This window comes from Oratosquilla oratoria, chromosome 34, assembly GCF_046742065.1.
Source record: "Oratosquilla oratoria isolate Oo_2021 chromosome 34, ASM4674206v1, whole genome shotgun sequence".
Classification (NCBI taxonomy): Eukaryota; Metazoa; Arthropoda; class Malacostraca; order Stomatopoda; family Squillidae; genus Oratosquilla; species Oratosquilla oratoria.
Genome location: NC_134810.1, coordinates 46,902,002 through 46,914,501, shown reverse-complemented (window position 1 = coordinate 46,914,501; position 12,500 = coordinate 46,902,002). Strand labels below are relative to the sequence as shown.

At 38.9% G+C, this 12,500-nt stretch overlaps 1 protein-coding gene across 3 annotated transcripts in view; it reads left to right on the top strand.

Annotated features, from left to right (window-relative positions):
- LOC143018295 (ionotropic receptor 21a-like) overlaps window positions 1–7,071 on the top strand; it is an 18,370-nt gene extending 11,299 nt beyond the window's left edge. For 2 of the 3 annotated variants that reach the window (XM_076173630.1, XM_076173629.1), the window contains exons 8-15: window positions 338–516; window positions 743–917; window positions 1,519–1,705; window positions 2,974–3,180; window positions 4,252–4,366; window positions 4,521–4,640; window positions 4,846–4,919; window positions 5,499–7,071. In XM_076173630.1, the coding sequence (XP_076029745.1) occupies window positions 338–516; window positions 743–917; window positions 1,519–1,705; window positions 2,974–3,180; window positions 4,252–4,366; window positions 4,521–4,640; window positions 4,846–4,919; window positions 5,499–5,553 (1,112 nt within the window). In that variant the 3' untranslated portion in view covers window positions 5,554–7,071. The remainder of the gene's footprint in view (window positions 1–337; window positions 517–742; window positions 918–1,518; window positions 1,706–2,973; window positions 3,181–4,251; window positions 4,367–4,520; window positions 4,641–4,845; window positions 4,920–5,498) is intronic. The other variant, XM_076173632.1, reaches the window with a different exon arrangement.
- Window positions 7,072–12,500: the final 5,429 nt, after the last annotated feature.

Here is a 12,500-nt window from a genome sequence, read left to right as displayed (position 1 = left end):
CGGTAGCAGGTGTCACTGGAGTCGACATGACGTCACTAACGGTAGCTTTCAGAGTTTGTGTGATTTCGGACCTTCATAAAGTGGCCTGATGCCGATCGTTTGTCTTTCTTCACGTGGGTTGAACATTTACATTCTGAAAGGGATCAGGAGGGCAGGAGACAGGATCATCATCATCATCATCATCATCATCATCATCATCATCATCATCATCATCATCATCATCATCAATCATCAATCATCAATCATCAATCGTCATCGGGGGGAAGGGCATATTCCCTCCTTCGGACCTCTCCCTCCGCTTCCCGTGAACACATTCTTCCCGTTCCTTCGGCGTCAGGAGCGATGGGGGAAACGATACGCGGCGAGGCCGACGTCTCTTTCGCCAACTACTTCATCACTCAGGACCGCCTCAGCCTGATGGACATGACCAACCCGCATTACATCGACTACACGTGCTTCATCACGCCCATGCCAGCGCCTCTGCCTCGCTACTCCGCGGTCGTCTGGCCCTTCCAGGTAACGACTGACGTTTAGAATAGAATGATATGGAGGAGCAGGACAGCAGACCTGCTGGTCCATAATAAGGTCACATGCAGAACTGAAAAAAATGAATAAATAAATAGATAAACGGGCAAACAAAATAAACAAGTGATACTGAATTAGAAAATGGACATATGCGTCCTATTGTTGCCTCCCTAAAAAAAAAAAAAAAAAAAACGGTATAATTCTGTGTAATTTGCAGACGAGTGTCTGGGTGGGCCTGTTCCTCACTGTCCTCTTCCTGCCTCCAATCATGTGGTTCGTGTCGTGGCGAGAACCGATACAGTGGTTCCACAAAATCTACAACACTTCATTCTATGTGTACGGTATCCTGTTGAATCAGTCTCATCCTATGCAGCTTTTGCCCACGTCAGGAGGTACGTGTCTGTTGGGTGTGCATGAAAATGGGAATTTACATTTGTTTCATGTATCATGTACTTAGATATTTGCGCACATACAAATACACACACATGCATTTACATACACACGCACGCATGAATAATATACATGCACAACGTACGAATACATATAAATATACATGCACAACGTACGAATACATATAAATATACATGCACAACGTACGAATACATATAAATATACATGCACAACGTACGAATACATATAAATATACATGCACACAGAATGAGGGGTGAGTCATATTTGTCTTGGTAAGTACAGTGGAGCCTCGGATAACGAACTTAATCCGTTTCGTGACTCCGCTCTTAAACAGAAACGTTCGCAAACTGAAACAACTGCGGCAAACGCGCCAAAGCAGTATTGAGCCGGTGGGATTGTGTGTACAGGTGTATGAGTATGTTCGTACCCCGAAGTATCCTTTTTTAAAATAGAGACTAAAAAAACATGTCACAAAACTTGTTCGTTAACCGATTAGTTCGTTAAACGGGTCGTTCGTTAACCGAGGTTCAGTCGGACATTGTATCACCAAAATAACGCTCAGTGTTCCTACCCCTCCCACAGCACCACGGCTGCTGTTCCTGACGATGAATCTCTCGTTCTTGATCGTGGCCGTGGCTTATCAGTCCTCCTTGTTCTCCTTCCTGCTGGTGCCCATTCCGGCCCAGCCTGTCAACACCTTGCGGCAACTCCTCACTTCCGGACTCCAGTGGGGGGTCCGTGACCGGGGCGGATGGGAGAAATGGTTCAGGTTGGTTGTGTGTCCCTAATCTATTTATCTATTACATTTATTCATTTATTTGTCTATTTCTATTTATTCATTTATTTATTTATCTATTTATTCATTTATTTATCTATTTTACCCTTTTAGCCTGGTGACGTGCTGCACCAAACATTTTGATTTAGCTGAGGTCCTGGCGAAGAACCAAGTGGTGTCTTATTGGATAAATTCTTTATTTTTGTCTCCAGTGTACTCATCCTTGAGTTCACTGAAATCACCTAGCGTTGACCATAACAAAATCTGTTAAGCAGGGTAATTGGGGATGGAACCGATTTATGGGCCAATGAGAAAAATAGATAATAAAAAAAGTCTTTGAGATAATCAGATAAGTCCTTTGTTCGGAGGCCACAACCTCTCACCCGAATAAAATCGCTGAGCGCTTAGTTGACCTAAAACCCATAAAAGGTACATTATCAGGCTAAAGGGGCTGGTTGCGATGGAAATGATCGTCAGGCCAGGAGGTATTTTGATACCCTGGCGGCGGCTGTCTCGAGGGGATATCTATTCTTTTGTTCGGTTGTTTCATTACTCTGCCTCCAGAACAGATGCATTACATTGCTAGGAACTTCCCTCGGTCAGACCAAGACGATTTGATTCAGCGTTAGAAATTCTGCTGAAGTGTGCAAAAGAAATGTATATCTAATGATATTAGATGTGCACGGGATCGACTCATCATATTAGCGAACTAAATAGTTGGGTCGGGACCTGGATTGCCAAAGACCAGTGTGGCCACTCCTTGTTTTTTTTTCCCCAAGATCTTGGGATTTCTTTTTTTTTTTTGCCATCATCTTGGAATCTTGGATATAAATTGTAAAAAATGAACAAATCTTCGATTTTTTCGCCAAGATTGATTAATTTCTTTTTACAATTTATATCGAAGAATCCAAGATAATGGCAAAAACCCCAAGGTCTTGGGGAAAAAACCAAGGAGGCCACACTGCCAAAGAACCTTTAGGAAAGTTCTTTTGTTAAAAGAGCCCTATGACCTTCCTCGGTTTAACGAACATTATCCAATCCCTTGTCAAAAACTAGAGGCTAATTCGGTTTTATACGGAACGGGATCTTACTCTTCTGATATGACCTCAAACCTAAATCCTCCCCAGGACCCCTTCCGTTCTTGGGCCGAACACGGGTACACATCATATAAACCTTTGCACCCAGCATGTTCGTTTGTCGTTGTAGTGACTGACCCACAGTATAAGGACAATTGCCACCTCTATCTCCCCGTTCTCCTGCAGCGATTCGATCGACCCTACGGCCCAGGAGATCGCTGCTGGCTTCGAGTACGTCTCCGGCATCGACGCCGGGATGCAGAGGGTTCTGGAAGGTGACTTCGCCTTTATGAACTCTGGGACCTTCCTCAGGTACCAGGTGGCCGACAAGTACACGGACGAGTACGGGCGACAGATGCTTCATATTGCCAAAGAGTGTTTCGTGCCCTTCAGGTAAGAGGGAACCACTGAGGTGTGATCCCAACCCCCAACTCCACAAGTCAGCATGTTTGTCTTACGAATAAACGATGAATTATAATAAGAAATCATGCCGACAGGGAGCCTTTCGGTCTATAACGAAGTTAGAGGCTGAGGTGTTTATCGGCTGGAAGTTTATTCCGTTCAATGACGACGCGGTTGGCAAAATTGTTTCTGCCTACCTTTGTGTCCTGGCAGTTTGAGGACATTATTTCTCATCTGGTGCGCATTCATCGTAAAAAACATTTTTAATATTGATATCATCAATTTACTTTAGAATAACAAATATTTGTATTAAGTTCCCCTGAGTCTACCATTTTTTGAGGGAAGAAGTAAAAGAAAATAGATAAGCTGTTTTCGTATGATTTGTTTCTCATCTTTAGTACAAATTTTGTGACTCAACGATTTACTTTTTCCAATTTATTTTTAATGAGATTTGGGAATAGTTTATTTGAGTTAACTGGCCACACAATCTCTACCAAGGTTCTTGCTTTACCTTCCAAGTTCACAAACATCGATGTTGCTTTTAAAAATAACAAAACGCTTTCCTATATTATAAAAAATCTGAGGATTGATGACTCTTGATTGAGAATGCACGATCTGCATATACGATTTCTTTATTACCGTTGGATTGCAACGGATGGCAATGGCAAAGGACCGGAGACCTTTTGGTCCATAATGAGGTGGGGCACAGAGGAAAAGACAAGATATTTGTTCAACAAGCACAAACAAGTAACTATATCAAACAAATAAGCAAATAACTGTGACACCAGTCCCCTGCGCTTTGATTTTATCATTTTATTGATTATTTGATTATATCGATTTTACGTATCTTGTTTTAGATAATACCATGCCAGCAATTTTATTCCTCGTTGTGGATTCCTCTTCTATTACAAAAAAAAAAATATATAGATAAATGAATAAATAAAAATATCTCTGTGATAGTGAACTCTTACACATCTTTCTTCAGCCGGAACCACGCAATTTTATTCAGCGCAGGGAAGACCTGTCACTGAGCTATACAGAAGTCTTTTCTTTTCTATACAGGATAGGTTTTGGAATGCCACGGTTTGCTGTCTTCACGCGTCGATTCAACAACGTGATTCGTCGTGTCGTCGAAGCGGGAATGGTCACGCGTTGGTTCCAAGATCTTGTCGACAAGGTATCAGAATCCATTCAAACGTAACGACGCTCATTGAAATGTAAACATCAGAAAACAGATTCCGGTGAAAGAAGTAGTAATGTTCTTTATTCACTTATTCATCTTGTGTATTATTCGTTGGTTTAATTTTTTATACGTTTCTCTATTTTCCCAGGCTGAACAGAAACAGAGGCGTAAGGCAAGGGGCAAGTCGGCCAGTTACGGTGACGATGACGACGGAGACACTGAAGAGGCCATGACCACAACGTCCGTATTGAGTTTGCACCACCTGCAGGTATCACATTACTTGTTGATTTAATGTAATATTATTTTGGATTCTAAGCTTCTCGTTGTTCATGTCAAAGTAAAAATAAAAAGAAAGGATATTAAAAATTGCCTGTTCTCAATATTCAAGATCATTGATACTAAGATCTTTGTCCCCAAAACAGAATTTCATAAGACGGGAGATTTAAAACATCTATGTATACTTTGCATTCTAGGGGCCCATTTATCTCCTTCTCATTGGTTATGGCCTCAGCTTGATAATCTTCTTCCTTGAGCTCCTCGCAGGCAGGTAAGCCAGTGGTTGTAATAGCTGCAGTGAACTGCAAAACCTCCTTTCTACTGTTTTATAAAACATTTTAAACCAGGAACTTGAAGCATCACTCTTGTCTTTATTCCTTTTTTTTTTTTTCTACTTCCCTTGTAAGGGGGAAAAAGCCGTTGGTGTATGTATGTATGAACACAATAGATAATATTCATTCATCTCGGTGCAAAGAGTTGCATCAAAATTCGGAAAAAAGTCAAGAGTCGAGAGAAACTTGATTGAATTCTTTCCCTTTCCTTCTCAATGAAAATCGCATGGTAACCCTATTTGTTCTCTCACTAGATGCAGTAATATTCTTAATTTATCTTTTTACAATTCCCACAATGTAAGAGAATAATAGTGCAATACTAGCTATCTAGTAATCATTAGAATTAATCGTGTCATTGCATCCAACAAAAATTGCCAAAGCAACAAACCGACTTTGAAAAAAAAAAGTTTGTTGATTAAATTGTGAGTTGAGTTAGTCATTTACTACAAGGCGAATTCTTAATCCTTTCAGCATAGAACTCCTACCCTAACTTAAATAAGATCATTATTTTGTTCTAGTGATCTTCGACTAATTAGTTCAACTGAGAACATGACCGCTGACCAAAGGGATTAGCCCCATCTTGGTTAACTTCTTCTATTCGACGATATTCGCTACTGTTTTCTGAGGTAAACAGCAGATGGATTTCAACCAGCCAAGAGCAAGAGCAGAACTTCGAGATCTGAAGTGAAACTTCGTACAAAAGGAATCTGCTAATAACCTATACAATCCGCATGACTAAGACCGTGAATCCATTATCTGTAAATCATTTACTCAAGAATCGACATAATTCTTTTTATGATCTTGTGTATCAACTACTATTCGGAAAAAAACAAATGTTCACCAGCTTGTAGACATGAGATAAAAATTTAAAAATATGTATGTCATGATGAGGTCACGCTCATATGCTAAATCAAGGATTTAATCACAAACCAAGGATTTACCAAACTTGGAAAATAAATCACGTTGTAACTAATGACTTCTAGACACGAGACGAAATCTGAAAATACAAATGTCAAAATCAGATCAAAATCATAATTGTTCACCCAATATAAACTAAACTGCAAACATATTGTAAGCTTTGACTTCTAAAACGAAACTTAGAATTATAGATATCAAGGTCGGGCCACGTTGATAAATGTTAAAACAGGGACTAACTGTCTCAGAAAGCGAACATATTTTGATTTATGAAAATTGAAACCTTCCCGGTGGAAATAAATTAGATTTATAGCAGATGCGGTATTCCGGAGTAAGGCAATATATAACATTCACCTCTTCTAGAGTTCTTACTGCTATTATATATATGCCAAGACCATATCTACCATTACATCATATTTTACAGTGAATATGTGACCCTGATAATTTCACATCAACCCTAAACGACTTTTGATAATCGGTGTGTCCATCATATTCACGGAATCTCACTTTTGTTGTGATTTAATGAAATATCTGCGTCTTGGTGTGCAAACTCTCTGTAGCATGTATTCATGTATATCTTCATCATCTGATAACTTAACTAACATATGTTCTTAATAAACAGCAAGGATGGTCACAAACACAGCAGTGTCTCAGACCGAATTCAGGAAAGAGCTGTAATCTACTTGATGTCATTAGTAGGTTGTACGTAGCCGCTGGCAAACTCCGGGTCTAATCAACTACAGGCGTTGGCTGAAAGGGTAATCAGATGAACGTCTCACAAGGCATGAACAACCTTATCAAGCAATGGTTATCACTGATGGCAAGAATGCGTTAAAATACCAATTATCATTGGCGAAAATTACTTAAAGTTAATGGTTTTGTAGCTACCATACGGACGCCTGAACCCTTTCGGACCCAACAGACTATTTTGGTCCCGGATATGACATCATCGTTGACGTCAGACAACGTCCTTCCGTTCTTTTGTTTTCACTGGATGCGAAGTAGATCGACGTCATTGATCTTTAGAATAAGGAACAAATTACAATGCACTCTATAGATCAGGCTTCAGAAATATCGCTTAGTTTTCCACCAGTCATAAAAATGAAATAAAAGATGTATGAAGCACGCATTAATAAGATTTATGTGAACAGCTGTCCTCAGCATAATAAAATTTAGAATGAATATCAGATTCTTTCTTATACCCCCATGTACTGATAAAACAAAATAGAAAAAATGACCTACTCGAGTTATATAACAATCATCTCAAATTATGGCAAAAGAAACAATATATATTTGATTTAGACCTATCTTGAGTTTGACTAAGGATTTTGATACTGTCCATCACAAAAGACTACTTGTTTGCTTAATTAGATTCACGCGGAATTAGTGGTAGCCTATTGAGCTGGACAAGTAACTGGTTAATTAATTAAACGATCGTAAACTGTTGTTCTAAATGGCAAAAATTCTAGATGATAAAATATTACGAATGGAGCTCCTCAGTAAGTTCTTGGGCCATTTCTATTCAAAGTATATATAAATTGTATAGACCACGGACTGAAATCTATTGTCTCAAAATATGCTGATTATACAAAAATGTGCGGAATGGCAAATTATCACTGAAACCAATTAGATATTCAAGGGGATTTGGATAGACTGAACCAAGTGTCTGAGAAGTGGCTAATGAAATTCAACACAAGTAAATGTAACGTTATGCGCATACGTAAAAACAACAATAAGTACAATTACAAATTATTTGGAAAGTTAACAAAAGTGGATAGTGAAAAGGATCTCGGCGTAATTGTCAGTGATGATTTCAAATCATCTAAGTAGTGTATTTCCGCCTCAGAGAAGGGAAATAAGATTCTAGGACTGATTGCGTTAGTTTGTCCACATTTGGAATATGCGGTTTCCGTATGGTCACCGAATCTCATCAAAGACATTGACAGATTGGAGAAAGTACAACGGAGAGCCACAAAACTGATCCAAATATCAGAAATAAATCATACGAAATTCGACTAAAACATATGAATCTATTTTTCCTAAAAAAAAAGCGTAGATTCAGTGGTGATTTGATACAGGTCTAGATTCTAAAGGTAATTGACAACATCAAAGGTGACATTTTCATACACAGTGCGAATCAAACAATAAATGATGGTCTCAAACTGTCAGGAAGTAGATTTAATTTGGACGTGGGTAGTAACAACTTCGCCAACCGTTTAGTAAATGTATGGAATAAACTTCTTGCAGAGGCAGAATAAACTTCTTGCAGTATTGCAGTTCAAAATTTTAAGATTCATTTTGATAAACACCTAAGCAATACGCTGTGCCTGCAATTTATCTTATTTTATTTATTCATTTATTTATTATTATTTATTTATTATCATCTACCTGTCTATCATTTATTATATATTTTGTTATTTTCCTGCTTGTTTATTATTTTTCATTATTTATTTGTTCATTTTATTCATTTACTTAGTTTTTCCCGCATCCAACTTAGTTATGGACCAAACGGTTTCCTGTCGGCACGCTCTTCCTTTGTAAAGGTCAAGTGTACTTGGTAGTATGCCAGCAACATTAACAGTGTTTTCATATTCTGGGTAAACCAGTTTGTCTAATGCCAAACGATTTTATTCAGCTTGGAGCAACATCTCGTGCGCCGGGGGTGAAAATATATAAGCAGTGATCAAACATAATAAGTTAACAATATGTTTAGTGGCTCAATACGCCATAAGGGAATTTCCTGTAGTGGAAACCATCAACTCCTCAATATGTGCTGGCGAAATCGAGCACAGGATGTCGTTTCAAAGGACCCTGTGGAACGTTCCTAGGCACGCGAGGCAGTTGGCGCGGCCGTCAGACCATCTTGCAGTCCCGCATTGGTAACGCGCGTAAATGTAAACACAAGTCGTCTCTTAGAGATATTGACGCCATGAAGACAATGCAATGCATTTTAGATGTGTCGCCGACAGGCCCTCAATTCGTGGATACATACCGGGAGTGAGTCTCTACTTCCAATCTGCATGATAAATCAAGTGTAATCACGAAATCATAAAGTGATTGAAGTCATAACGAGTCTGAATACAAATTACTAACACTCGACGCGGGTTGAAAAGTCATCTAGTTGGACTACAGTTGGGTGGTTTAAAAAAAAAAATGAAACAAAAAGTGTATTGATCAAATTTTCATTTAAAATCCTTCTTAATCTGATAAATACTTTCTCTTTGTGTTTAATGAATATTTTTCGGCTAATGCCTAACGGTTCCATTCAGCGTGGAAAAGTACCAAAAGAAAACGTACTCATGAGCTTTCTATGAAAATATGCTCTTGATCCTTTAGGTACTTGAGAGTCTTCTAAGCTAAATAGAATAATCTAACGTTAGAACCAAACCATTACTTTTTTTTTTTTTTATTGGCCATGAGGGAAAATTCGCTCCTTTAAATGTTTTTGTTTTAGTTGACGTCAGACGATCTTATTCATTTCATAGGTGCCCCTGAGCTCTAGGTGCTTAACAGGATATATCGACTGAATCATTTGGATTAACCTCCGGATATTCAACAATTAACATAGTAGCCCCTTTTACTTACTAAATAGGTTTCGTTTTGTCAATGACAAGTTCATTCATAGAGACTTGAAGCACCGAGCGTTCTTTTCAAACTCGTCAGAAAATTTTTGTTTAACGCAAGACGATTCCCTTCAATTCAGGAGTAACACCATATTGAGAAGGTGTAGCCCCAGTCTAGAACCAGGGTCCTCCTTTTTCACTGAATAAAGTCGTCTGGCACGAGATGGCACGGATTTTGTAACGAGTTCTTGAACTTCGACGGAATAAAAGAAGTATTTCTCAGCCCAATAGAACTGAAAGAACTTTTTTACATTTCAATCTATCACGACACGATTTAAGTCAATTAAATTAAAGAACCAAGGTTCTCTTTAATTATTTATGCTATTTCGTTTTTAGCTACTACACGCGCACACACACGCGCGCGCGCACACCCACACCCCCCACACATACACACACACACACACACACACACACACACACACACACACACACACACACACACACACACACACACACACACACACACACACACACACACACACACACACACACACACACACACACACACACACACACACACACACACACACACACACACACACACACTCACGGACATAAACACACACGTACACACGTATACACACACCTTAACTTACACTCTGGAAAGACGCAGAGTGCGGGGTGATCTAATAGAGGTGTTCAAGTGGAACAAAGGCTTTAACAAGGGTGATGCAAACAAGGTCACCATATTAAAACAACAGGGCAGGACTCGCAGTAATGGTTATAAACTGGACAAACTTATATTTAAAGAGGAAATAGGCAAGAATTGGTTTACTAATAGGGTGATCGACGAATGTAGTAAACGCTGAAACTATCAGTTGTTTTAAGAAACGATTAGACAACTTTATGGATGGGGATGACAGGTGGTGATGGATACGGAGCTGCCTAGTGTAGGCCTTATGGTCTCTTGCAGTCTCCTTCATTCTTATGTTCTTATGCACACACACACACACACACACACACACACACACACACACACACACACACACACACACACACACACACACACACACACACACACACACACACACACACACACACACACACACACACATATATATATATATATATATATATATATATATATATATATATATATATATATATATATACATATATACATATATGGTGAAAGTGGGTGAGGAAGACATAAATCAGAGTCCAAGTTTATACCTGACTAGTTCCGCACAAATAGGCTTCTTCATTATTTCTCTGAAGAAGTCTATTTGTGCAAAACTAGTCAGACATAAACTTGGATTCTGATTTATGTCCCCCTCACCCACCTTCACTAATCTGTCATAATTCCTCAACACACACACACACACACACACACACATATATATATATATATATATATATATATATATATATGTATATGGAAATATGTATGACAGAATGAGTGGAAAGGGTGATGAGGTAAACGCCAAAAAACCGTAGGACTTTTATTACTAACGTTTCGTCCTAGGACTTCCTCAGAGTATACACTAAGAAAATATTTACAGCTTATATACGTCTCTTTCCTTACCAAGTTCCTCCCCTCCTATCTCCGTCCTTCCTTCGTTCCGCTTCACCTCGAACAAAGTCGCCAGTCAACTTTGATATATAATTTAATAAATCATTCTCTATGATTATTGCAAGGTTTTGAAGCGATGTACGCCGCTTCGATTATTTTTTTTGTATTTTCCCAGTCAGGAAGGAGGCCAAAATAGTCTATATGAACCATTAGAGAATTTGATGTCCGGTGGGGTTTTACGTAATTCTCTAGTGGTTGATATGGACAATTTTGGCCACCTTCCTGACTGGGAAAATACATAGGTACTCCACAAAGGGCTAAGAAAGCAAGAAAGAAAAATAATTGAAGCAGCGTATGTATAAGAAAAAAATTGACGCAGCCCGAAGGAATTTCTCCCCGTCTTCTCCTTTTCTGCATAGGGGGACGGAGAGGGGGGAGGTCGGCAAATTTATGAAGCGGCCTTGCTGTGGATGTGCTGTGTCTTGCGACACTGCTTCTGACCCAGGGAGGACAGGATGCAGGGATGACCCGTCATCCAGGAGGTGCCAAAATAAGAGAGAGGGAGGAGGGTAGAGGGGAGTGGAATATATAGGAAATGGAATGGGTGGGAGTGGTTTTTATGCATTTTTCTTTTTGGCTACCCCCCGTATAGGGAGAAAAAGACTTTGGTATATGTATATATATATATATATATATATATATATATATATATATATATATATATATATGTATATATACACATATATATACTAGTGAATTTAGGGAGCAGGTTTTCATCGATACATTTTCTATTAAAAATCACTGCATACTCTGCATTGGTGATCTTCTTTAGACTTTCTATTCTCCTGAGTATTTTCTTCTCTGAAGCAGGGAGAGAAAATATAATATTTCCAAACATGGACGCGTTCGGAAATACTATATTTTCTCTCTATGTCTCAGAGAAGAAAATACTCAAAAGAATAGAAACTCTAAAGTAGAAGGTCACTGCAGAGTGTGCAGTGATTTTTATTATAGTATATATATATATATATATATATATATATATATATATATATATATATTTATATATATATATATATATATATATGGAGGTGAGGTGGCAAATGAAACGTTAAGTCTAGAGTATCGAGTTGTAATCACGACTAGACTCCTCAACCTCTTGGTCCTTCCTCAGTAGACTGAGATATAAGACGAATCAAAACCCGCCAACAGTTTTCATGGGTTGGAATAGCCCCTCCCGTCGTGGCCTGACGATCTTGCTGGATTTATCATCGGTCCCTTTATCCCACACTGGCCAAACGCCACCTGTGCGGACGTTTGAGCCCAGGACGTAAGTCCACCTTGGATATTTGTGGTGTCTTCTCTGGCAATGTATGCCGTCTCCAGAGCTTACATTGTGTGTGTGTGTGTGTGTGTGTGTGTGTGTGTGTGTGTGTGTGTGTGTGTGTGTGTGTGTGTGTGTGTGTGTG